Consider the following 27,915-nt stretch of genomic DNA (forward strand, 5'->3'; position numbering starts at 1 on the left):
CAGTTAGTATGTAGTATGTATGAGTCCGGCGACATATCATCTGACTTTCGGATAAGTATCATCCACACAATTTAGAAGACTGCAAGAGCTGACAAGTGCGAGAATTATCGCACAATCAGCGTACGAGCTCATGCAACCAAGTTGCTTAAAAGAATAACATACAGAAGAAAGAAAAAGAAAATTGAGGATGTGTTAAATGACGATCAGTTTGGCTTTAGGAAAGGTAAAGGCACCAGAGACGCAATTCTAACTTTGCAAATCGTGTTGGAAGCGAGACTAAAGAAAAACCAAGACACCTTTATAGGATTTGTCGATTTGGAAAAAGCGTTCGACAATGTTAAATGGTGCAAGATGTTCGAAATTCTGAGAAAAATTGGGATAAGCTGTAGGGAGACGCGGATAATACATAGTATATAGAAGAGCCAAGAGGGAATAATAAAAGTAGGAGTCCAAGAACGAAGTTCTCAGATTAGATAGAGTCAGGGATTTAGCCGTTCGACGTTAGTGTTCAATCCATTCCATTGATGGAAATGAAAGAGAGCTTCAGGACTGGGATTAAAATTCAAGGTGAAAGGATATCAATGATACGATTTACTGATGGCATTGCTATCCTGAGTGAATGTGAAGAAGACTTATGTTATCTGCTGAATGGAATGAATAGTCTAATGAGTACAGAATATGGACTCAGTGTAAATTGAAGAAAGACGAAAGTAATGAGTAGTAGTAGAAATGAGAACGGCGAGAAACTGAACATCAGGATGGCCACGAAGTAGACATATTTAAGGAGTTCTCCTACCTAGGCCGTGAGATAACCAACGTTGAATGGAGCAATGACGACATCAAAAGCAGACTATCACTGGCAAAAAGTGCATTCATGGCCTAAAGAATTCTTCTAGTATTAAACATAGGTCTTAATTTGAGGAAGAAATTTCTGATAATGTACGTTTCAAGTACAGCATTGCATGATAGTGAAACATGGACTGTGGGAAAAGCGGAACAGAAGAGAATCGAAGCATTCGAGGTGTGGTGTTACAGACGAATGTTGAAAATTAAGTGGACGGATAAGGTAAGGAATGGCGAGGTTTTGTGCAGAACAGGAGAAGAAAGGAATATATGGAAAACACTGACAAAGAAGAACAAGACGATAGGACATCCGTCAAGACATCAGGGAATGACTTCCGCGGTATTAGACGGAGCTGTAGAGGGCAAAAACTGTAGACGAAGATAGAGATAGGAATACATCCGGCAAATAATTGAAGACGTGGTTGTAAATGCTACTCTGAGATGGCGAGGTTAACACCGGGGTATCGTGGTGGGTCGCATAAAACCAGTCAGAAGACTGACGACTCAGAAAGAATTTTGAAATTTGGGCATATGTGTAAATTATCCTCCGTGCACCCCTGCCCTCTGAGATGTCGTGTGGCCAAAGGGCAAGAGTTGCCTCTGCTCGGCAGGTGCACGGTAGTTTGTCCATTTCTCATTTCTCATGGCCCTTTACGCTCTTACTTGTTAAAAAACTAGCGCTCAATCTGTTGGTCAGGTGTGATTTTATTCAGAAAACTGGATTAGTTCTCGACTTTGCGAGCCGTACCTTCTCTTTTAGGTTTTTGCCTTTTGCTCTTGCCATTGTGCAAGTGTGGAGGACTAACTCCTGTGAATTTAATGTGGCTCAAGTTGAGCTAGGTCAGGCAGGGCAGTTGTTAAATTTATTGGTTGAGTTTTCGGAGGTTTTCTCTAACAAGGTGGGGGTAACGTCATTCAGTACAATATACGCTTGGCTGAAAGTGCGAGAATCTCCTTATCGCCTGTCGCCACCAAAAATGATAATCATAAGACAGAAATTGGCGAGTATGTTGAAGGAGGGGGATATCAGGCCGTCTCCATCTTTGTACGCAGCACAGATTTGTCTCGTTTCTGAAGGGCAGGGCCAGGACTACAGGGCGGTTGTTGATTATAGACTTCTTAATAAAATGGTTATCTTGGTGGATCTTCACATCTGCTTTACCTCTTTTCAGGGGCTAAGTTGTTCATCGTGCTTGAGCTCAGGCAAGCTTATTACCAGATTCCTCTTACCGAGGAGTCTAAACATGTCACCGTGTTCTGTACTGATTTTAACGTTCATGAGTTCAACTGGGTGCCGTTCAGCTTGTGCACTGGGGGGGGGGGGCGATTTTGTCTCGTTTGGTAGATCATATCCTGGACGACATGAAGTTTCCTTGTGTCTTTAATTACCTTGATGATGATGTTATTTATAGTCAGTCGTTTGAGAATCATATTGCCCATCTTCAGGAGGTCCTCTCCAAGTTTCTATTTGAGGTTTTGACCGTTAAACAGTCCAAGATTAAACTTGGTAGGAAACACGTGTCCTGTCTGCGCTATCTAATTTTCGGGGACGGCATTTGGATTGGCCAGAAGTGAGCTAAGGTCTAAGTCACAAGCATGCCCATATCACGTATTAGTGTCTGTACTCCGACACATTAGGACCTACGTCCCCTCTACGCAACTACACCGCTGATTACTACGTAATAGTCGAAAACTAGATCTTCTCCAGTAAACGACGGAATTTGTGACTGAGCACTGTCCTTTTCGTAGTATTCGGTAATGCCAGCATCGCACTTCACGATATGATCTGCGGTACTTGTATCCGCCAACGCCACATTTTCTGACATTTTCATACATCACCCATACTTGAATTACACGTTTTTGAGAGCTCTTTAATGTGGTGCAACAACTGAATCGGATATTTTCGTGATACACAAGCATGACTAAGACAAGCACCAAATACGACGTATGAATTTCGTAACCACTTTGATCAATACGGCAGCTGCTCGGCTGGCTTCTGTCAAATACGTTCGACACTCCCTTGATTGTACTAACAAGAGTTTCAGAAACAGGAATGTCTTTGCACGACGTTCCACCCAGAGGAAAGCTCTGTTTCTGGTTGTGGAAGAAAATTCAATACATGCAACCAAGTAAAATAGAACTTTATAGAAACAAAAATGTATTTTTCTCTTCAGTAGGAATAAAAAATACACGTGACTCACTGACAATACTGATCCGTCTTATGGGTAAAGGCACACTTGGCTACGACGAAAGTTCGATAGGTTAACGAAAGTAAAGTAGCAAATTAAAGAACCCAAGAATTGTCTTACTACGTTTGTGTAACAATACAGAACACTTATTGGTTCTACGGATCAACTACTTTTTAAAGTCAACCAAACATTATAGTGATCCCTGTTTTTCAAGGTATTAACTTCGTGTTGTAATACGAGACGTTTGTCATATTCTGCTGACAATGCTGACTTCTGCTGCCTCACACTGGCAACTACATAACATATCAATGAAATAAAAAACTCAACTAAATTTAATACACATACATACAGGTAAGAAACGAGGGATGCTCTGCATTCAGCTACACACCTTCAACTACTATTCAAAGTGAGGAAACATAATCGTCACCCACCATGCTAAAGTATTGACTAAATCTTGCACAGCAATGATTGAAGCCTGCCTCCTTGGTCCTCGAATCCGCACAACGCCAGAAACACTCTTCTGTACGTTCAGTACAACAGCTAGCCGGGAGCACTTGGGAATTTCAGTTTTCATTTTATTTCCTGCGTAGTACTACTCTTAAGACACTCGACACCCGCTTGAGAGTAAATCACAAGTCTTTCCCCATATTCAAAATGAATTTTTGTATATAACTTTACGTTTAGCGCTTCAGCAAACGAAAGGTTGTTAAATCTAGTTATTTTTTCAGCTTTAAACTCTGCAACTTGTTGCAGCAGAATGTCGAGACCACCATATTTAGCCACAATATAACCACCTTTCAGACAGATCCAAACAGGGATGTAGGTTTATAATGTAGCCGGTATGTAATGTGGTAAATAATCTCGGATGCATAATTTTCTGCAAGCTCTTCAACGTATGGTGACATTCCATGGTTATTTACAATAAATGTTAATATCATGCGTCCTTCACAGTTCCATATAGATTTTTTCACATACAATTTTCAAAGTAATTTTTAATACTATTAGCACATCTGCAGTGGATTGTTGTTTTTTGAATGGCAGATTATATTCTTTATTCCTGGCAGCTGTTTTCATCAAATTATACGGGCCACCCCTCATTGGTAGGATTGCGATGAAATTTCCTGCAATTTCGATTTTCTTCACTTGTTGAAGGTTACCTGTTTAAGGTTGCTCCTGCAGCCCACATTCCATACAGGCCATTACTGCTGGGCTTAGCATGCGACTGTGCTGGTGAGGCATATCAGCATGCCTCAGCTTCTAGCTAGAAATGGAAAGCATAGAGTGGACAGAGTGAAGCATTAGCACTGGCGAACAGAATCAGGATTTGAGTATTGCCTTACTTCTCTGCTTCCCGCCTCTGACATGGTAACAGGTTTATTCTCCTCGCTCCACGATAACCTACCTCGAATGACTCCAACAACCTGAAGGCAGCTGGCCACCTTCCAAGGCCTGCACTGTATACACCATGCTACGAAATACGTATTCTCTATTCAGCAAATCTTCCTGTTCTCTTTTAAAAACGTCCCCTGTGTGCCCATTCCTAAGTCCATGCTTCTCGGCATCTTATACGAAGTACTACAGTTGCGCTTTATTTACTTTCACCTCTTCCATATCCAGTTTTCTCCTGCGTACACGTAACACATTAACTGCACTTGAGGAAGTAATTTCTGTGAAAGCCTGTTAGTATTTTTTCCTAAAAGATTTAGAACAATGTTATTCAGGTGAAACATTCCTAATTCAGCAATATCTACTTTATACAGCATTGTGGAGAACAATGCCCGAACTGATAAAAATATATTTCTCCAGCTTTAATATAACGTTAATGTTGTCGTTGTTGAACACTCCACCTATTGTGTAAGCAATTCGATATTATGCAGATCATACATATATGAAAACACCTAATGACAATATATTACCCCTCTTAACACGGTGTAGAAAGCCTGTTGGGTTCAAAATAGTTTCCAGTCATCTAGAAACGCATAAATGCAGAGACTGTATGGTTTTCAAGTCAATGTTAAACCAGTCATCTTGCTAAATAGTAACAAGTTCAGTGAAGGATGACATAGATCGATAGTGATCACACACCTTTCTGGTAAAGTTTGCCGCAATGGCTCAGTAATATTGATGTGTGGCTACTACTGCGGGCAGCGAAGATGCATCCTATTCATGCTTGTGTTCACGAATCAGTCTTGGACAATGCGAGCTGTGTGGACACGGCCCCTGAAGTCCTGGACTCCAGCATCACTGTGGTATCATCCTGGTCAGTCCAAATGTTCACATAATCCTCTGACGCAATCTGAGCTTGGAGAGTAATCATGGGGCCTATTGAACACCACGATATGGCTGCTAAATCGCAACACAATCCCAGCCATGTTTCATTTTCGGGACGTAAACTCTGCCAGAAGTTGAAAACAGTGTGCAACAAGACCCACCCGACCACATGACTCTCTTACTTTGCTCCATAGTACAGGCTCTGTGCCTTCGGCATCAAGTTTGCCTGTTACGGCCGTTTGCATTCCTGATTAAGTGTTCTGAAATTCCGGCTCACCCTCCAGTGCCCTGCTTTCTGCTGTTTTGGTGCTGAGACGTTTCTCGAGTGCTACATTAGACTAGATTGGTTTTACTTACATTCCGATTGATCTGTAGTAAGGAGGTTCTCCAGGATGTAGAGCATGTCAGAAAAACAATAATACTTGACAAATATTTACAACTGAAACAAATAAGCTAATGTAACTTCCACAGGTCCTAAGTGGAATGATGGTAATTTATTTTAATGAACACTATATCATAGAATCATTTTACAAACAATCATTTACTAAGATCGCATTAACGCACTGAATTTAAAATTAAAAAAAATGTTTTTTATTTATAAGGTAATAAACATATAATAGAACTACTACTATACTTATTTACAATGAACACATTACTGCACTGAAATGGTGCAGAAGTTAGATTGTACTTATATATACACAAATCAGTTGGTTTTACTGATATATTCACCAATAGAGTAGAAGGAGTTGGCCACCAATAAATCGTTTAGGTTCCTCTTAAACTGAATTTCATTGGTTGTTAAGCTTTTTATGACTGCTGGCAAGTTATTGAAAATGTGTGTTTCTGAATAATGCACACCTTTTTGTACAAGAATAAGTGACTAAGTCCTTGTGAAGATTCTTCTTATTTCTAGTACTGATTTCATGAATTGAGCTGTTGGTTTGAAAAAGTGATATACTTTTAATAACAAATTTGTTTAAAGAATAAATACATAGGGAAGCAGTAATTAGTATAACTAGTTCCCTAAACAGGCTTCTGCAGGATGTTCTTGAGTTCACACCACATACAACTCTTATTGCACGTTATTGTGCCCGGAAATCTTTAGCTTGGCTTGATGAATTACCCCAAAAAATATCCCATATGACATTATGGAATGAAAGTAAGCATAGTATGCCAGCTTTTTCATTTTTATATCCCGTATGTCTGACACAACTCGCATTGTAAATAGAGATTGTTAAGACGCTTCAGCAGTTCCGTGGTGTGCTCCTCCCAGTTGAATTCATTATCAAGCTGTAATCCCAAGAATGTAACACTGTCCACTTCTTCTATCTGCTTGCCATAGTATGTTAGACATATACTCGTGGGACACCCCTCCTTACAAGTTCTAAACTGCATGTAGTGTGTTTTTTCACAGTTTAGTGACAAAGAATTTGCTAGGAACCAGTGATTAATGTCCACAAATATTCTGCAATATCTGCAATGTCTTTTGAGGCTGTCGTCTTCTTATTTTTCCTCACAGTCCTCTTCAGTGACTGCCTCTCACGATTACTAATAACACAGTTTCGTCCGCGTTGTGGTTTTTCCGCTTTCCGTGTATTCAGTAGGATTCTTCGATACAGTGACTCTTGAAACACGTGACGCTCTAGCTATCTTAACTACGGAAGCAGTCGCCACAAGAGCACTTACAATTAATCCGCGATAGAATTCACTTAGCTGCAACATAACGTACTCACAACTACACAGAACAGTGTTCTGACCATGACTGACACCTGCAGGGTACTGGGAACATCGCACAGTGACTGCTCGTGATCAAATATAACAGCGCAACCTGCTGGCTTGGCCAGCGTCTTCGTTAATCTGTACGCACGCAGTTCCCTAGTTACTTCCATTTTCTTGTCCAATCGTTGTAAGGTGTGTGGCACAGAGTACAATGTAGCACATCGTACATACTGTCTGCAGTTAATGCACTTCAGCAGCCTACCACAGTCACACACCGTTCATTATATAGTTACAAATCACCGCTTCCAGTCCGGTAATAGAAAGTCTTTTAGCCAAGGAAGTTGAGAAAGTTTCTCGAAGGCGCGTTTCAGCAACACTTTATAAAATCGATGAGAAGGTTACCTATCGTTCATCGCTGCTGGACTTGTGATTTGACATATACATTTTTATATATCTGTATGCTACAATTGGAGCTAATTCTCATCAAACTGGCTATAGCAACTGCCTTATGATTGTTCAAAATCATATTGCTGTTTCCTTAATAGTCTTCTTGCACACGCAAGACATGGTTTGAAGTTAGGTAATAACAACTGTCCATTTTGTCAAAACTCCCAGCAAAATTATGTGTTACACCCATAACCAAAAAGTTACGGTAGTCTTAAGGAACAGCTGCAGTCTACAGGGAGTTATCCAATACCTCAGGCAGCTTATTCTGTTGAATTTACCACATAGACAAGTGTTCAAATCATCACATCTTCCGTTCTTTAGCTTTACAGACCCTCCATACTACGATTCTTCTTGGCTGTGCACTAGCACACAGCTGGCCACCTCTGGCAGCAACCTCATACATATGCAACCCACATCTCTTAACAAGAAAGAAAACACATGGAAGTCTGAACATGCCAAGCAGGCTTGACATGTAAGAGACTATCTAAGTAAACACACAAATAAGCACCGTCCCCCTGACAACACACATAAGTGACCACTTCCTACACCTGAGTCTATTTCCTCGCTCCATGCATGACGTTTCATGGGGACTGTGCTAAGATGTGTGAGTAAGTTTATTCATCAAGTGTTCAGCCAAGTCAAGCCTTATTGGCTCATTCAAACTTGCATGTGTGTCATGCCTCTTATTACAGAGAAGTGGCTGCACATGTATCACATGTATCAGAACGCTGTCATAATGGTCTAGCTGTGTACTAGCGGATTGCCATGAACAGTTATAGAAAGAACGGTCTATAAGAAAGAAATATAGCCTCTATACTGTATTTAACAGTTATCAGCATGCTAAATTCTACGGAATGAGTTGACTGGGCTGTTTCAACAACTCTGTGTAGACATGCGATACCCTATTCATAAGATGTAACACAAGATCCTAATGAGGTTTTTAGCAAAATTGAGGTGTGTGATTACCTAACATCAAAGCATGAACTCTGTATAAAAGGAGACTACCAAGTAAAAAGAAATGTGATTGTGAATAATGATAAGATAGGGGAAATAGACACTTTAATGTGAATGAGCAGCAGTTGTAAAATCAGTCTATATAATACTTTCATATGCCAAAACAGATACCCAAGAGTGGACTACTATACGTGTAATCATCTTATCGGTCTTATAGTGTTCCTAATATGCCTCTATAACAAACTTTCTCAATCTCTTTTTCTAAAGAACATGAAACTAGCAGACTGAAAGCTAAGTTGTGTAGCTACAGAACTGATTGCATGTTTGACCCTGTGGAAGACTGACTAAGCGTACTAAATGACACAAAACAATATTTACAATCTGGTTCACTACAGTATGTGGCAGTCCCTTATTTGTGGTATATAATGTTGGACAGCATACAGAATAGTTGCTACATTATCAGGATAGCAACCAAACTTGTCACAGAAGTTATTTGTTTGATTAACACACAAGTGGCAAATTCATTATTTATTTTTATTAAAAAATACTATCAATTTTAGGCGAAACCTGTCCCATCCCCAGAATATACAACGAGGAGGACTTCAGAGTCGATCCCGCCGAGTTTTATAGTCACCGTCTCCCCAGAGTGTCCTCAGGTGTTCAGTGGGAATTAAGTTGTGGGGATGAGCAGACCAGTCTTTTCGCCAATTATTCTATCGTTCCGCGAGGTCCTCCGGCTGCGCTGTTCGATGCGGTCGAGCAATGTCATCCATAAAAATGAAAACAGGACCGAATGCACACCTGAAAATATTCACATGGGGAACGAATACGGTGTCACGATAATTTTGACTTGAGACTGTCCTGTAGTCAAAGATTTGTAGATCAGAACGCCCATGCAACATATTTCTTCACATGCCATGACACATGGACCACCAAAACGAGCATATTCAACACTTTTCCTGTCTGCATTATGTGATTTCATCTAACGCGATCTGAAGGTACCTCCAGCATATCGAAGGTTTCTTTCAGACCTCCAAATTTATATCGATACTTCCAAGTTCCTTTGGATCTTTCATGGGTATGATTGCTGCAGAGAATTCCCCTTCGTAAAGTTTGCTACACAGAATACTTTTCTCAAATACATGTTCTACTAATACCATGCGATGCTCGTGCCGTCAACTTTATCGTCTTTGAACAATAACCCACTAAAGATACATTACCCATATCCAACAGCACACTGCAGTGCTCCCATCATGTCAATGCGAATTTGAAAGCAAGAGAACATATTTTAGTTCCTACATAAAAAAATAATTTAATATTCCCCACTCATAATCTGAAGCTGAGTCTCTTACACACATTTCCAATATTTGTTACCTACTGTTCAGAATCTGTTTATATTGGTATGTGCTTTTTGGTCTCCATATCATCAAAAGTATCCCGACACATGTTAGCGGGCATTAATGTGTGGTGTGTTACCCATCATCTTTATGAGGGCTTGAACTCTACTTGGGTCACTTTCGATGAGGTGCCTGAATATCTGTAGAGGAATGGTATCTCATCCTCTCTCAAGAGCTGACACCCGCGAAGGTAGTCACGTTGGACGCTACGGTCTGGAGCGTAGTCTTTTTAAGTCATCCCTGCAGGTCTTCCGTTGGTTTCGTTTGGTCTTCTGGGCAGGGCAGACCATTTCAGGAATGTTATTGTCAACAAACCATTGCCTAACACATTCTACTTTAAGGCAGTGTGGAGTTTCATGTTGTTGTTGTTGTGGTCTTTAGTCCAGAGACTGGTTTGATGCAGCTCTCCATGCTACTCTATCCTGCGCAAGCTTCTTCATCTCCCAGTACCTACTGCAACCTACACCCTTCTGAATCTGTTTAGTGTATCCATCTCTTGGTCTCCCTCTACGATTTTTACCCTCCACGCTGCCCTTCAGTACTAAATTGGAGATCCCTTGATGCCTCAGAATATGCCCTAGCAACCAATCCCTTCTTCTAGTCAAGTTGTGCCACAAATTTATCTTCTCCACAATTCTATTCAATACCTCCTCATTAGTTATGTGATCTACCCATCTAATCTTCAGCATTCTTCTGTAGCACCACATTTCGAAAGCTTCTATTCTCTTCTTGTCTAAACTATTTATCATCCACGTTTCACTTCCATACACTGCTACACTCCATACTAATACTTTCAGAAACGACCTCCAGACACTTAAATCTAAACTCGATGTTAACAAATTTCTCTTCTTCGGAAACGCTTTCCTTGCCATTGCGAGTCTACATTTTATATCCTCTCTACTTCGACCATCATCAGTTATTTTGCTCCCCAATTAGCAAAACACATTTACTACTTTAAGCATCTCATTTCCTAATCTAATTCCCTCAGCATCCCCCGATTTAATTCGACTACATTCCATTATCCTCGTTTTGCTTTTGTTGATGTTTATCTTTTATCCTCCTTTCAAGACACTGCCCAATCCGTTCAGCTGCTCTTCCAGGTCCTTTGCTGTCTCTGACAGAATTACGATGTCATCAGCGAACCTCCATGGCTTTTAATTCCTACTCCTAATTTTTCTTTTGTTTCCTTACTGCTTGCTCAATATACAGATTGAATAACATTGGGGATAGGCTACAATCCTGTCTCACTCCCTTCCCAACCACTGCTTCCCTTCCATGCCCCTCGATTCTTATAACCGCCATCTGGTTTCTGTACAAATTGTAAATAGCCTTTCACTCCCTGTATTTTACACCTGCCACCTTCAGAATTTGAAAGAGAGTATTCCAGTCATCATTGTCAAAAGCTTTCTCTCAGTCTACAAATGCTAGAAACGTAGGTTTGCCTTTCCTTAATCTAGCTTCTAAGATAAGTCGTATGGTCAGTATTGCCTCACGTGTTCCATTTCTACAGAATCCAAACTGATCTTCTCCGAGGTCGGCTTCTACCAGTTTTTCCATTTGTCTGCAAAGAATTCGTGTTAGTATTTTACAGCCGTGGCTTATTAAACTGATAATTCGGTAATTTTCGCATCTGGCAACATCTGCTTTCTTTGGGATTGGAATTATTATATTCTTCCTGACGTCTGAGGGTATTTCGCCTGTATCATATATCTTGCTCACTAGATGGTAGAGGTTTGTTAGGCCTGGCTCTCCCAAGGCTGTCAGTAGTTCTAATGGAATGTTGTCTACTCCCAGGGCCTTGTTTCGACTTATGTCTTTCAGTGCTCTGTCAAACTCTTCACGCAGTATCATCTCCTATTTCACCATCTACATTCTCTTCCATTTCTATAGTATTGTCCTCAAGAACATCACCCTTGTGTAGACCCTTTATATGCTCCTTCCACCTTTCTGTTTTTTCTTCTTTGCTTAGAACTGGGTTTCCGTCTGAGATCTTGATATTCATGCAAGTGGTTCTCTTTTCTCCAAAGTCTCTTTAATTTTCCTGTAGACAGTATCTATCTTCCACCTAGTGATACATGCCTCTACATCCTTACATTGGTCCTCTACCCATCCCTGCTTAGCCATTTTGCACTTCCTGTCGATCTCATTTCGGACACGTTTGTATTCCTTTTTGCCTGCTTCATTTACTGCATTTTCATATTTTCTCTTTTCATCAATGAAATTCCATATTTCTTCTGTTACCCAAGGATTTCTATTAGCTCTCGTCTTTTTACCTACTTGATTCTCTGCTTCCTTCACTGTTTCATCTCTCAAAGCTACCCATTCTTTTTCTACTGTATTTCTTTCGCCCATTCTTGCCAATCGTTCCCTAATGCTCTCCCTAAAGCTCTTTACAACCTCAGGTTCTTTCAGTTTATCCAGGTCCCAACTCCTCAAATTCCCGCCTTTTTGCAGCTTCTTCAGTTTTAATCTACAGTTTCATACTACAAACTATTATCATCTCAGAGCTGTTCCACCGGCCGTTGTGGCCGAGCGGTTCTAGGCGCTTCAGTCGGGAACCGCGCGACTGCTTCGGTCGCAGGTTCGAATCCTGCCTCGTGCATGGATGTGTTTGATGTCCTTAGGTTAGTTAGTTTTAAATAGTTCTAAGTTCTAGGGGACTAATGACCTCAGATGTTATGTCCCATAGTGCTCAGATCCATTTAAGAGCCGTTCCTCTACTGTATGGCTGACACAATGGTGTAAAATGTGCTCATATCCTTGTGCTTGTAGGGTTTTCTTAAGCGCAATAGCGGGACCACACCAACACGAAAGCCACACCCGTACCGTGACTCCACCTCCTCCATACTTTACTGTCGGTAACACACGTGGTGGCAGACATTCGCCAAGCCCAAACCGTTACATAGGATTGCCGTAGGGTACAGCGTGATTATCACACCAAATCACTCGTTTGCAGTTACCCTTTACCCAGTGGCATAGCTTTTTACATCGCCTCAAGCGTCGCTCAGTACTGCCTAGAGATACGTGTTGCTCATGAGGACTGCTCGACCATCGCACTCCATTCCTTTAAACTTCCTAAACACCGTCACTGTGCTATATATACTACATATAAAATTCTAGATCTCATGACTGAATCCTACCGCTGACTTTATGCGATTTTTTACAGTGACCCTCCATAATGTTTGATGGTGCATGCCTCTCAGTACAGTGTGGTCCCCTAGGTCTGGTTTATCTGTGGTAGTTCTCTCATGTTTCCACTTCAGTCGACTTAGGCAGCTTCAGGAAGGTTTAAATATATGTGATGGATTTGTTAGGTAACATAAAATGATTACCCTACTTTTGAGTCACTAACCCACCCATTCTGCTATTACTGCTTCTCTACTCACAACCCAACACGACGCAACCCCCAAAACAGCACAACACTTCTACTGACATCTAGTGATCAGTTCCACATTACATGGGCATGTCCAGGTACTTCTGTTCAGTTAGTGTAGCGGAGACTTTTGGTTTCGCATTACAATACCTAGTGAGTGATGATACACCCTTCTTTCTACCTCAATTCTGCGTTTAATTTGAGTCATCACTGTCCTGCTTCATGCAATTTATTGTCGGGAAGACCCATTTTGTCTTAGTACTGATTAGTGTTTGTCTAATATCGTCAGTTTGATAATATCCTAAGTGTCTGCATTCACAATGAAACCTCTAATGCAGTCGGTAGCTGTATACTTGAAGTGTGATGATGGCTCCTGTGAGTAAGCAGGTTTGAGTTTCTGTCTCCGGTCCATTCGTAATTACAAAAGTTTCCATATTGTGGTCACCATCGGTAGCTGGTTCCAGCACGCACCTCACAATATGATTATTTTACTTCACTAACTAAGCAACTAACTCGCCGATTGCTGGGATTAACAAATATATTTGTATGTGCCCAAAACAGCTACAGAATTAAGCTTTAGGTCAGAAGCGTACAGGATGCCTGTAAACATACTGCAGTTTTGCTACCCGTGTCAGAATCTACAGTTACAGTTTCGCGACTGCGAAGAGTGATTCGTACAAAGAGTCATGTGTGAGCTTTCGTTGTGTGCAGCTAGAGTACTACTGGAGAATTAGCTAACAGAATGCCAACCGTTGCGTTTCCAAAAGCGGATATTACTTTCGTATTCGTAGTCATGTACTTCATAGTATTGCTTCATTAGCGAAAGTGTACACAAATTATTGTGAATAAGTGTTCCGCCTGTACTCATGTGGCGTGTTGTCGAGCCACTAATCAACCGCATAAACTCAAGTAAATGAGTCGAGTGTAATTCGGTGATCTTTCTATTTGAGAGTATAGACTGTGTAATTAGAATGCACTAATGAGGTTACTTTCGTTTGTGTACCATGTCTCGTGATGAGCAGCCAACTGCGCTGCGAAATGTTTACGTGTACACTCGTGGAAGATATCGCCAGCACCGTTAGTGTGAATTCCTATGAACTATCCCACTTACCAAAACTACAACTGAACATCCAGACTCTGCTTCCAAAATGATCGAGGTGCTGGCAAATGAGCAGTTTGACTGAGCAGCACAACAATACGTAAAAAATATTGAAAACAGACCAATGTAGATGAGTGTTCATTACAGTTTGTGACTATTTTGTTGTTGAAAAAGTGGTTCATAGAATAAGACACATGAATCTTTACCTGGTACTTTTGGTCCTCATTATGTGCATGCCTCTCCCACCCTTAATTATGCAACTTGGAGCTGAAAAGCGCTGAGCGTAAAACGTATGTTCTAGAAACACGGTCGTTAAATATTCAGATCCATGTGCCTGAGTGTGTAGCTGTGTGAAATCCCTGTTTTGAAGACCGCAGGATTATTTGTACCCCCCCCCCCCCCTCGCAGTTTGCACGCCGTAATGAAGCCACCATATATATTAAAACTGTGGGCTACATCGGAGCTCTGGCCTTTGCCATTAATTACTTAAGTGTTATGTCAGAGTTCGAAGCTCTGCTGCACTCATAATCTATTTGATAGTATCATCAATTGATTGCTTTGTGTGGTACTATACACAATGATATGGTGGTACATTACGTTCATTGTTGGGATCAGGAAAAGGTTATAAGTTCGATAGGACAAGCACTTAAAAACTCAAAGTGAACAATGAAACTTTTTACTTTATTTTAAAATATTGTAAATTATTGTAAATTATTTATGAAGGACCAAACTTACTTAGAGTTAAAGGATATTTACAGTCATTAATAGGTTGTATTCCTTGTCAAACATCTTCGAAGCAATTTTCCTTCGACCTGCATAAAACAGATACTCACCTACGACAAGAGAAAACATATATCTTCAGTAACATTTAACACACCAATGGGCACCAGTTACTTATTTTCAAACGTAAAAATTGCAACTACTTACTCATAATAACTTCAACATTGGACAATATAATAATATCTACAAGAAAATTGTTGATGTGGACGTTTACAAAAATATCACTTTGAGAAATAGTCATAGACAATTCTTTTGTCGTATTTTATCCTGAAAATAAATTCTCTCTGTGTATTTTACATTCAATATTCTTCAAAATAAGGCCTTATACCTGTTAATTTTTGTAGTTCTTTTGTCAGTCGGAAGCCAGACATCACACTTGAAGTATTTATTCTGAGTTACGTGAAGTATTGTCAAAAGCTTAGCAACTAACAACTTGGGATCTGTATCACGCAATTCAAATACACAATTATCAGTACGCTTTTACACACATCAAAATGTAGAGAGATCAGAGTGAAGTGTAATTACAGTTCCTGGACTGGTAATTTAATAATAAATGGACGAGAGACTTAGTTTTCTAAAGTCAAATACTTCCACTGGAAAGCACTTTCATCCGCACCTTGCTGTTTATAAACTCGACGTAAAATCAGTATATGGTCGACGCATTTATTTAACATCCACTGCGTGCATAATACAATGTCATTCACAATAACGTTATGGTGTATATAAGATCTTCATCAGGTACTGAGATCGTATCCACCATAGCAGAAAGGACTACAGTATCAAAAAATCGAAAGAAAGAGAAAAATTTGAAGTTCAAAAAAGCATTTACACAAGAGTAGATGTGTGTAGCCCGTAAAGAATTTGGAAGTTGTTATATGAGGAGTCGTATCAATCTCACGTACAAAGTATGTTCTTGCAGCGACTAGCGAAATATTTCGGTGACTCACCCAAGTTGATTAGCTTTAAGTAATGGTTCCAATGTGGATTGGAGAAAATTATAACTGACAATTACTGATAATAATCGTTAAATGAGGACTCGGAGTGAAATATGAATCAAAATCAATCATAACAATGTTACCAGCTGTAACAAAATATCTGGTGGAAATATGATCAAGTGATCTCATCTTTCCACTACGTCACACAACGGATCGAGTGTGTTCGAACATGTCGCAGAAATCAGATTAAGGCCAACATACGGAGCATGTTACAACATGTTATGGATACAGTGTACCTAGAATAAAACTGAGGCAAAAAATAATTTCAACACTCAGAGACAGTGCAATTAAAACAGCGAAGAATGCACTAGAAAAAACTGCGAACTAAGTCGTAAAACCAGAAAATAATACTCAAAGTCAATGTGCAGTGCAGTCCGACAATAACGAAACGTCGGTTAATTGTTCAAGTCGAAGTTAAAACATCGTCATATAACAAACTTTTCAGAACGGACTTTTATCTCCATCAATACAAATTTTCTGTTGTATATGAGTGAAAATGTTCAGACAAATGCATGCGTGTCTGTCTCTGATGGTGCTTTTCAAATGAAGCAATGTGTGGACATATGTGTATCTATAATTTTCTTCCTATGCGGCTCGTTTCAGCCAATCCAGAGCCGTGGAATCACAGAACCAGCAACATTTTGACCCCAAAAATTCGTCATGAGCGTGATTAACAGCCGTTATCTCATGTTTGACGTGCAGTTTCGGGAGCAATGTGATATTGGCTACATTTGAGGCAATGTGGTGGCCGTAGCAGCTACGACGTAACATTAATTATTATTTAAGAGAAGAGAGACCTATGCGAGCTGTATGTAAGGTACGGGACTGGAGTATTTTGTTGCCGACATTGCTCGTAATGAGTTGCGCCAATTTTCAAATTCAGATTTCATTTATGACAGAGAATGATAATTTCCTTAGAATGCAGTCTTACGTTCTTCTGTCTGGTACTTCCTTTTTAGTTCAGCCACTCCAAAGATTTCACAGTCTACGGGATATCAACCACTTACCGCCTCTTACCATATGACAAATTTCAATAGCTAATAAGCATTCCTCTGTAAAACAGGCAATCGTCTTATGTATGTTGTAAAGACAGCGTGCGTTATTTACGAGATTTGCTATTACATAATTGTAAGAACAACAGCTTTTGTTGAAATGAAAGCAACACAGTAAGTTCAATTTTCATGTTGTTTGGAGAAAGCATCAGTGAGGACATTACTGATAACCGTATTATTTCAGTCAATTCTGACAAAAATTGTTTAATGGCGTCATCAGATGCGACTGGTTTGTCACTGTGAATAGCGAAGAATTATTAATGGAATAATGGTAATGACTAATTAAAAAGTTTCGACTGTAACGAATTTTACATAACACAAAGGGTAAGAAGTCATGAGACCTTGCCTGTTGTTGTCAGGGTTTTTGGCCTCTGTAAGAATGAGTTCTGAGAATATGAAAAACGCAATTGAGAAAAACTGTGGCATTCGTCCTTCTTCAGAACCAAGCAAATACTGCCATATTCATACTCAGAAGAAGCTCTTACACAGTTCTATTAGATTTTAAGGTGTTGATCTTGAAACAGGCCATACAGGTCTGGGTTGCAATTTCTTCATTTGAATAATGACGCTAATAGGTGATGGTGTGGACAAGACGAATCAATGAACATAAGGCATTGGGGAACACAATCAAAACCAAAGAACTAGATAATTTGACCATACAACTAGAGGAGAAAAATACAATATTCTAAGACTGATAATGGAAGGAAACGTTATAGGCAAAAGATCAGTAGGAAGAAGATGAACATTGTGGGTACGGTATGTGAGAGAGCAGTTCGGATGCATTTTCTTAAAGCTGTTTTAAATACACAAAGTCAAAAACAAGACTGGCCATAATGATAGCCACCCTCTGAAGAGGCAAGGCCTCTTCATAAGAAGAACGTTTAAATTCCAGGTGTTTATTGTTTAAAATGGCTCCTCCTATCAAGCCATTCAGTCTTGCATTTGCTGCTTCCTGAGTGACTAGGCAGCTTAGGAATGAAGCGGCTATAATGATAACACAGCGAAAACATCCGGGTAGTAACATCCTGTATGCACATATCTATTGCATAGAATCGCGACCTTTACTTATAAAATGTAAACTGCTGAATTACTCCAATTATGTAGGCCAGTGCTCTACAGTCTGGATACCGATCATCTCGAAAGTGTAAGAGATCGGGTGGGAGTGGCTGATGCAATGTAGGTGATCGTCTCGTTCGATGTCTCGGTTTAGAAGTGTCCGTCGAAAGCCAACCCGGCGCACAATTAACATTGAAGAATTAACAGGGCGCGACTGGAACGCCAGTCCTGGTGCTGTCTGATGAAGAGTATAGTTTAACGGTTCATCAGAGCAGAGCTCACACTTTCCACAGCTAGGCGTTGATATCACATGCTGAGGATGCTTCGTCGAGGAGTCACCGATCGGCAGCGCCGGTGGTGCAGGTACGGCGAGACCAGCAGGGCTGCCAACCGCGGAGAGGGTGAGGCGCCCACATCAGCAGCAGTGGTCGGCGAAGGCGGCGGTGGCGGCGGCGAGCAGCAGCAGCTCCACCACGGGGTGCGTCAGCCGGCGCTGGCCCGCGTGTTGCATAGCCGCCGGGCGCTCGCCTGCAACGAGACGAGCGGCCGCTCCGTTAAACAGCTGGCGGGACTCACCTGCCACCTCCGACCGTAGTTTGCTTTCTTTCCACGCCGGTGCCCAATCTTGAAATAGTTTCTAGCGTAGACGTTTAGCTGACTAGGTTTTTAAACACACAGAATGAGATTTTCAATCTGCAGCGGAGTGTGTGATGATATGAAACTTCCTGGCAGATTAAAACTGTGTGTCGAGACTCGAACTCGGGACCTTTGCATTTCGCGGACAAGTGCTCTACCATCTGAGCTACCCAAGCACGACTCACACTCCGTCCTCAAAGCCTTACTTCTGCCAGTATCTCGTCTCCTTCTTTGCATACTTTACAGAAGTATTAAGACCACAGGCCGAAAATTTAGCCATCGTCAGAACATATCAACGTCTATACTGATACTCCGGAAGTCATCATATGGTGCATGGCGGAGGATACCTACTATCGGATTTTTTTTTTGTATTAAGGAGGCTCCAGTTTAGTTACAAGCAGTTGAGGAACTATATGCCTGTATCATTGTTACTATTTGATTTTCCCTGTCACTGTAGCGATGTCATATACAGATGATTCTGAGGACACCGTTGTCAGTGGGTGAATTTGGAATGTTTTTTTTATCTTATGGGACTTAACTGCTAAGGTCATCACTCCCTAAGCTTACACAGTACTTAACCTAAATTATCCTAAGGACAGACACACACCCATGCCCGAGGGAGGACTCGAACCTCCGCCGGGACCAGCCGCACATTCCGTGAATGCAGCGCCTCAGACCGCTCGGCTAAACCCGCGTGGCTGGAATGGTTTAATGCGCTATTTATTTCATTCGAACTGAGTGTGAAAAAGTTGGGGACGGTATGTTTCTTCTCTACACTGTCTTGGAATATCGTTGTCATCACTGAAAATATGACGAGCTGCTTCAAAGGAGAATGCTGAAGAAATGTCATCCAGGTCACGAAAAATACAGTGTGTTTGTCGAAGCCGACCGAAATTCTAGCTCTATGTTTTTTCCACATTACGAAAAACTACCCGTAATTTTTAACGAGTAAGATATTCCCCAACTTTAAAAAACTCAACCTGAAACTGATAGAAAATATGGTACATTTTCCCGATATTTCAATCTCTGCTCTCCTGAAAGTGATTAACAGCTTGGGATTCCATTTCAAAAACGTAACAGAAAACCAGTGCTAATGAAGATTGTGACAACTGCTGCATACCGGCATACCTTCCTACAAGAACGAGAGAACCACCAACACAGGGATAAAAGATTTCCTTTACAGAAGAAACCTGATGCGAACAGGATCACACATTGAAGTTTGGGTGGCAAGAAGACTTTGTAGAATCTTTAGAAAATTGTTTTGACAACTATAATCAGTACCGAGGATACATGCCGAACATTTTTTAGATGGTGTGGAGAATTCAAGACACAGTCTCGTGCTGGGAAATGCATCATAATTTTACTCATCGGAATTAGAGAAGGAACAGGAGATTACCACAACAAAATAAACTGGGCTCATAAAGAGTGGTTGAAGAAATTTCTGTTTCTTGCCTCAAAGGTCATCCATTGTTTTAGATTGAGCACCACATCATACGATGGTCTATAGTTCACCTAAAAACTCGAGCACGTAACGGCTGAAAGGAGGAATCAAATCTTAGATAACACCAAACAATGGTTCTCTGCCCCTGGAATTCACGACTTTTGAATATGGACTAAGGTAGAGCTGATATTTCACACACCAATAAAGAAACTGGAACAAGTCACTAAACAATTTCGAGCGGACGTAAAACCTGTTTGGTTCTTTGCAAGCATAATCCAGTCGAGCTCGTATCTAAACAGAAAAGCAGCAAATACGGATGGGGCTAACACATTACGAAACGTTGGAAGTATGGAAGCGTTTTAGGCTCTATGACGAGGAGCCTTACAGACTGTAACTGTAGAACTCTGGAAAAACATTACTAAACATGCCAGGAAAACTGAAGAAAACTGGAAGAAAGATGAACTCTCTGAAAATATCCCACATGAACGAGAATGACAGCAGTTCTGATTTATGGGGACATAGTGACTTTTCATATGAACGTTAGTGTATATAAATATTTTAAAAATATGTGAACAATGTAAAAATCTCTTGTAAACATTGTACAGTATGATATTCCAAAAAGGAAGCAAAACATTTGTAAACCTCCCATTGGAGATCCAACGCCCTGCGGGCTTCCAAAAAGTAATAAATGAAATGATGTTGCTGGCCCTCAACTACGTACCTTCCGACTCAGAGTTGCAGTATTAAAAGTTTTAGCTAGTTTCGTTGTCTGGGGGCTGCCATACGTAGTTACCGCATTACAGGTCAAATACTGCTGAGTCTACAGTATACGATAAGAATACACACATGAATCGAATGGTCGAAAGTTTCTATTACTCGGCAAATGCGAATTATGAAAGTAACATATAAATTTATAAATGAAAGATAGTAATTAAATAAAAACTGCAGGTAGTATCTTAACGACTTTCAATGATGAGTACGACAGAAGAAGTACTTTTGAGAAAGCGGTATATTTCTGCAAAACACTTATTGGTGTCTACGGTCCAGCAATTAAATAAATTATAAGTTGAATAACAGGGAAACAACAGATTCCTACTGCACGTAGTTAGTTATGAACAACAACATAGCTCGCGAGATATTCCCTTCTAAACGCACACTACGTCTTCACTGCAGAAGCCATGGAAATCTCACAAGTGCACAAGTCGGCACTCCGAAGTATTTCTATCTGGCGCGACCTCGCGCAAACCGCTCCACACTCTCAAAGTCTGTCTCCAGCTCCGCGTCCGTCGCGCCCAGCACTTTGCGTCTCCTGTGAGACTTTCCGGAACCCTCAGTGTCCTGTGCGACTGTCCCTAGCGCCGCACTCTTCCGAACTACCTCGTGTCCTCTCCGGAAACTCTCTTAGCAACGAGCGCTGTGGTTGGCTAGAGCGCTCCCTGCATGTCTTCAAGTCTACGTATCCACACAAACCTAATGAAGCACATACGAAATACTTGATTTACATATAAATAGCTTGAAATTAAATAAATATTCCTACGGCTGGACCATAAACACGCTCTAACACACATTATTAAATACATAAAGAAATTAAATAAACCTATATCAAAGGAATAGCAACAAAAGGCAGGCCAGTAGCCTAACGGCTCTGTGCTTTCTAAAACACAGTAAATAATTGACCAATTTCTTCATGAATAGTATATATCGGATATAAATAAAGACACAGATGAAGAAATATGCTGCTACCGTTTTTTCGTATAATTGAGGAGTATTTATGGACTGACGCGATCGATAGTAATCGGCCACTTTGACCTCCAATGACTCATGTACTATTCAAGTCATATGCCTGTAATTTATATCAATTTAGTTTTACACTAATAGCTTTCTAAAGACAAGTCGGTCGACCACATCGGATGAATCGTTTAGATTTTGGAATTTCGTTGCTGGGGATTACTTGTATAATTTACCGTCAGATACTAAACTTTAAACTAATAAAGATATTGAAAATCTGATTACACCATCAGAATCGCCGTGCAAATAATATTAACGTACAGGTTTCTTTTTGAGGTATCATGATTCATATGTCTACTATTAATTTCTATACGAACTGTGAAATGTCTGCCATTAACGTTTCACAAAGTCTGCCATCTTTGGCCGTCTCAACCCACAGTGTCACCAAGTAATTCCCAGCCATGTGCTCGATGGACCACGCTCTGGGGCTACCCCTCTCGTCCGGCTAACGTTCGCCACCACGTGTTTGCTGCCGGCCCGTGTGGTGACTGCTTCCTCCGAACTTAGAATATTTTCAGGGCGCCACGACTCGCCCGTTACCTCACAGCCCTCACGACAAAAGGTGGCATAAAATGGATTTCTTGTACAAAAAAAAGTAGAACTGAAATTAAAAATAATTGTGCATTCCTTCCGAACCCCAACTCTTATACCTGACGGTAGCAACGTAGCACCTGATTCCACACCCGCACCCACTGCTAATCGCACTTTTCAATACGCACAGTCTTAAATATTATTCTTCATAAAATCCGTATCACACGGTAGGTTCACTGTGCTTGTAGCTTCTTACAATCTCAAAAGAGACCTTCCACTCCAAACCACATTTTCTGTTGTAAGGCAGGTTGAAAAATGTTACTTCATAAAAACAATAAGGACCTTTTTTCCGGTAACGGAAATTTTGTAACTTAAGATTTCCACTACCAATATATGTGCCTACTAAAATGTCATTAACATCGGACAAATATATTTCAAATTATATAGCTTTAAAGTGAACAGTTCTGAACGAAGACGCTCAAAATCGGACAATGTTTGTTGCAATCTAAAATTTAAGAAAAAACTATATTGAATTTTAAAACCAAATTGCTCCACATGGCCTAACGCAGAAAATATTGGCACAAGTCATTTTGCGATAGACCTATTGGTTTGCAAGTAATTATAGCCTAAACTCGAGTCTCCATCATAAAAAAATCCTGTTGTAGTACTACTGCTATTCATTCCTTTTCCTATTCCACTCGAAGCCCTGATTTTTCTTTCCTTGTCTTCGCGATCGTCGCTCGAGATGTACGTTAGTGGCAACCTGGTCGTTTTGCAATCTATAGAACATGTATATCCTCCAAATTTTCTCAGTAGCGTGTGATATTTCTGGCTCTAGTGGTCATCATATCCAGTTACCAGATATTTTCCTCAGAGCACTAGAGATTGCAGCATTATGCCTAAGACGCAATCATTAGTGTGACCTATCCGCCTTTCTGGTGGGAAATACCCCCCAGAATTTAAGTCTATCAATGTAATTCGCTGATACGCTTGGAAGCTGCGCGCACTGATTCTAACTTTATTTCATTAATATTTTATTAACGATGCATTAAACTTGCTTAACATTTTGGAATAAGAATCTCTAAATAGCAAGTTATCGCCTACTTATATCTGAGGTCAGAATTGCATTATAACCAAAAGTAAAAGCTAAATGAAAAGACATGTGTCTCGGAGCATTACCGGATCAGATCTCAAGAGGTATTCATAGTGGACAGACATGTTGTCTGCTTCGGTAAGTCAGATTTTAATTGTGTGCAGAAATAATGCGCTCAGAACAGTGAGAATAAATTACATATATTCAGGCAATGGTGTTGCAAGATGATGTTTTTAAAATGTTCATCCAGCGTAGTGCAGCAGCTCGACGTGCCGTGGATCCAACGAGTCGTTCGAAGTCCTCTGCAGAAAGACTGAGGCGTCCACAATTGCGTAAGTGCTGCCGGTGCTCGATTTTGTGCATGAACTGGTTTCTCGATTATGTCCCATTAATGTTCGAAGGGGATTCATGTCGGGCGATCAGGGTGGCCAAATCATTCATCTGAATTGCCAAGGAGGTTCTTCAAACCTTTGACATGATATCGTTCTTTGGAAACGTGAAGTCCATGAATGGATGCAAACGGTCTTCAATAAGCCAAATATGACGATTCCCAGCCACTAACTAGTACAATTGGATCAGAGGGCCCAGTCTATTCCATGTGAACACAGCTCACACCAGTATGGAGTCACCTCCAGTTGCACAGTGCCTTGTTGACAACTTAGGTCTAAGGCTCCGTGAGGTCTGTGCCACACTCGAACCCTACGATCAGCTCTTACCAATTGAAATCGGGACTTATCCGACGAGGCCACGGTTTTCCAGTCGACTGGGGGTCCGACCGTTATGGTCACGAGCTCAGGAGGGGCATTTCTGGCGATGTCGTGCTTTAGCAAAGACACCCATGTCGGTCGTCTGCTGCCATACCTCATTAACGACAAATTGCGCCACACTGTCGAAACGGATAAGTTCGCCGTACGTCCCACATTGATTTCTGCGGTTATTTCATGCTGTGTTGCTTGTCTATTAGCACTTACAACTCTGGGCAAACGCCGCTGCTCTGGTCGTTAAGTGAAGGCCTTCAGGCACTGCGTTGTCCATGGTGTGAAGCTACGCCCGGAATTTGGTATTCTGGGTACATCCATGACACAGTGGAACCCAGAATACTGAATTCCGTACAGATATCCGAAATGGAAAGTTTCAATTATTGAAAGCAGGAATAATGTTTCCAAAGTGCAGTTTTTCGTTTTTTGCTAAAATAAATTCGAATGACACCCCTTTAAATGAAGTCAGCGAACTACACTCATGCTCATAAATTAAGGATAATGCTGATACATGGTGAAATAACACTCTGGTGGGCGGTTTGCGGGTTTAAATCACCTCGGGGTATGGCCATGCGGTGCATTTTACCTGCGGTCGTCGCACAGTGGCGCTGGCAGCAGACCACATATACAGAGATGTGTTGGTGCATGTCAGAGTACGGTGCAGCGAGTAAGTGTGCAGACGTTTTCAGTCGTGCTAATAGTGGCCGTGTGTTCAAAATGTTCCAGGTATAGTCTCAACAGTGATTCTCGCCGGGTCCGCAGCTCGTGGTCGTGCGGTAGCGTTCTCGCTTCCCACGCCCGGGTTCCTGGGTTCGATTCCCGGCGGGGTCAGGGATTTTCTCTGCCTCGTGATGACTGGGTGTTGTGTGATGTCCTTAGGTTAGTTAGGTTTAGGTAGTTCTAAGTTCTAGGGGACTGATGACCATAGATGTTAAGTCCCATAGTGCTCAGAGCCATTTGAACCATTTTTGATTCTCGCCGGGTTTTCATCTGGCATGAACCAGGAACCAGATACCAACCCCTTAATATCCTTGAAAGGGACCTATAGGGAAGTCGTGGTTTGATGGTGTGGGGTGGGATTATGATTGGTGCACGTACACCCCTACATGTCTTTGACAGAGGAACTGTAAAAGGTCAGGTGTATCGGGACGTCATTTTGCACTAGTATGTCCGCTTTTTCAGGGGTGCAGTGGGTCCCACCTTCCTCCTGATGGATGAGAACGCACTGCCCCACCGAGCTGCCATCGTGGAGGAGTACCTTGAAACAGAAGATATCAGGTGAATGAAGTGGCCTGCCTGTTCTCCAGACCTAAACCCCATCTAGTACGTCTGGGATGCTCTCGGTCGACGTATCGCTGCAATTCTTCAAACCCCTACGACACTTCAGGAGCTCCGACAGGCACTGGTGCAAGAATGGGAGGCTATACCCCAGCAGCTGCTCGGCCATCTGATCCAGAGTATGCCAATCCGTTGTGCGGCCTGTGTACTTGTGCATGGTGATCATATCCCATATCGATGTCGGGGTACATGCGCTGGAAACAGTTGCGTTTTGTAGTACATGTGTTTCGGGACGGTTTTCTCAACTTATCACCAATACCGTGGACTTACAGATCTGTGTTGTGTGTGTTCCCTATGTGCCTATGCTATCAGCGCCAGCTTCGTGTAGTGCCACGTTGTGTGGCACCACTTTCTGCAATTATCCTTAATTTATGAGCATGACTGTACTTCATTACATAACATCAGTTCCTCACTAACGGTTTATTACAGCATCAGCAACAGATCTACGATCGACGTTCAGCTGTCTGCCCAGAGGACGACTTCAGGAAAATGGAGGTTGGTCAAGTCATTAGAACTATGCATTTCACTTAGGGTGATGAAAGCAACTAGGCACCTTGCGAGTAATTCATTCCCAGAACAATGGAATCCTTAACATGTCATCTGCAGTAACACGGAGGAGATAAACGGATAGTAATTTCTCCCTTAAATCATTCTAAGCGTCTCGTGAAGAGAACGTCTTCTTTCCTAAAAGGTGCCTCCTATGGTTTACGTAACACTCACGTAATACTCGCTCGGTGATCGATCCTAGCGGTAACGAATGTAGCAGCACGCCTCTCAGTTGTTTTGATACATTCCTTTAGTCCAACTTGGTCGGGATCTCAAACACCAGAACGGCATTTAAGGATCGGTAGCACGATTATTCTGTACACAGTCTCCTTTATAGTTGGGCTACATTTTTGAGCCGTAGTAAAAGATTGCTGTTTTGAAGAACGCACCGCAGAGCGTTGTGTGAAGCAGTCTTCTTCTGGTGGGAAAGCGGAAAGGTTGTCTGTTCGCGTGCATTTAAGGGGCGCGATCAGCTCGGCAGTTGATCAGTCGGAGTGAGACTAGGATAGTTTCGCGTCACCAGTTGCTGGTCTGTCTCTCGTTAGCATTTGTGCGGCAGTTAGTGTCGGTCTGTCGTCGGTCGTTTGGATCAAACTTTAAAGCCAGAAATTTGCCACTCCGCCAGTAACAGAACTCAGCTAGTGGTCGCCCGGTCGGGGTTGAGTTCGTACATCTGAGTCTGCGCGTTAGGCCACCAGTCTGCTCGAGTTGCTCGGGCAACGGTCATAGGCGGTTGGATCGGTCGGTTGGTCGGTCGCGCACTGAGACACGAGATGACCTGTCTGCCTGGAGCGTCGGCGCATGTGAGGTCCCCACGTGAGTCCAGTGGGCCGCAGCGTATAGAAAGGGGTAGTGGCTTCGCGGTTCACAAGAGAGCAACAGGAGCGAATCCACGACATCGGGCTGGCCGGGGCGAGCTGCGACGCAGTGAGACGGGAGGTCGGCGCGACTCCTGCGTCCGTTTACGCGGCTGGCAGCCGACGGTTTGGGAGAACGTTGGGGGTGCTGCACCAGGTCTTCGCCAGATATCGCAGTTTATTAGAAGTCAAGTGATTGGAGATATTTTGTTTCATTTACTTGTTAAATTCTACTTCCTTTCTTGGTGAAGTCACCAACCGCTTTGGTTTGGGGTCGTCCCACCATTCTTCTCCGTTTGCCCACCCGCGGGAAGGTGGTTATTTGTGAATTGGGTTGTCCGTTTTCCCTTGTGGAATTGGGGAGGCGTAGAGCAATCTGCGGTTCGGGTTGTTTAGTACCCCTCCCTTCCCCCCCCCCCCCCCCCCCCCGTCAATCTGCCATACGTTAGTCAATAGCTGCCTCTGTCATGTTTGTCGGATTTGGTGTTAACGAACTTATTACTTAAAGGCCGAATTCTTTAAATATGTTTTTATCTTGCCTATGATCTTGCGAGGTGGTATATGTGTAATGTAGAGCATGTTGTACATTTTATGGGTTTTATTTAAATAGTCATTTTAGGTTATAAGGTTGCCAACCTTCCACCGTAAGAGTCCTTAAAAAATTGCACTTTCGGTGGCAAATAATGTGCGTGTTGTACCATTTCCATCCCTCTTACGGGGTGCATAGTTTACGTGTTTGTGTGAGTTGTTAA

General features: G+C 41.7%; 1 protein-coding gene across 2 annotated transcripts in view; it reads right to left on the reverse strand.

Annotated features, from left to right (window-relative positions):
• Positions 1 to 14,952: 14,952 nt before the first annotated feature.
• Positions 14,953 to 27,915, reverse strand: part of LOC126187791 (zwei Ig domain protein zig-8-like) — a 185,548-nt gene continuing 172,585 nt past the window's right edge. For both annotated transcript variants that reach the window (XM_049929064.1, XM_049929063.1), the window contains exon 6: positions 14,953 to 18,703. In XM_049929064.1, the coding sequence (XP_049785021.1) occupies positions 18,591 to 18,703 (113 nt within the window). In that variant the 3' untranslated portion in view covers positions 14,953 to 18,590. The remainder of the gene's footprint in view (positions 18,704 to 27,915) is intronic.

Source organism: Schistocerca cancellata, chromosome 5, assembly GCF_023864275.1.
Source record: "Schistocerca cancellata isolate TAMUIC-IGC-003103 chromosome 5, iqSchCanc2.1, whole genome shotgun sequence".
NCBI classification, from domain to species: Eukaryota; Metazoa; Arthropoda; class Insecta; order Orthoptera; family Acrididae; genus Schistocerca; species Schistocerca cancellata.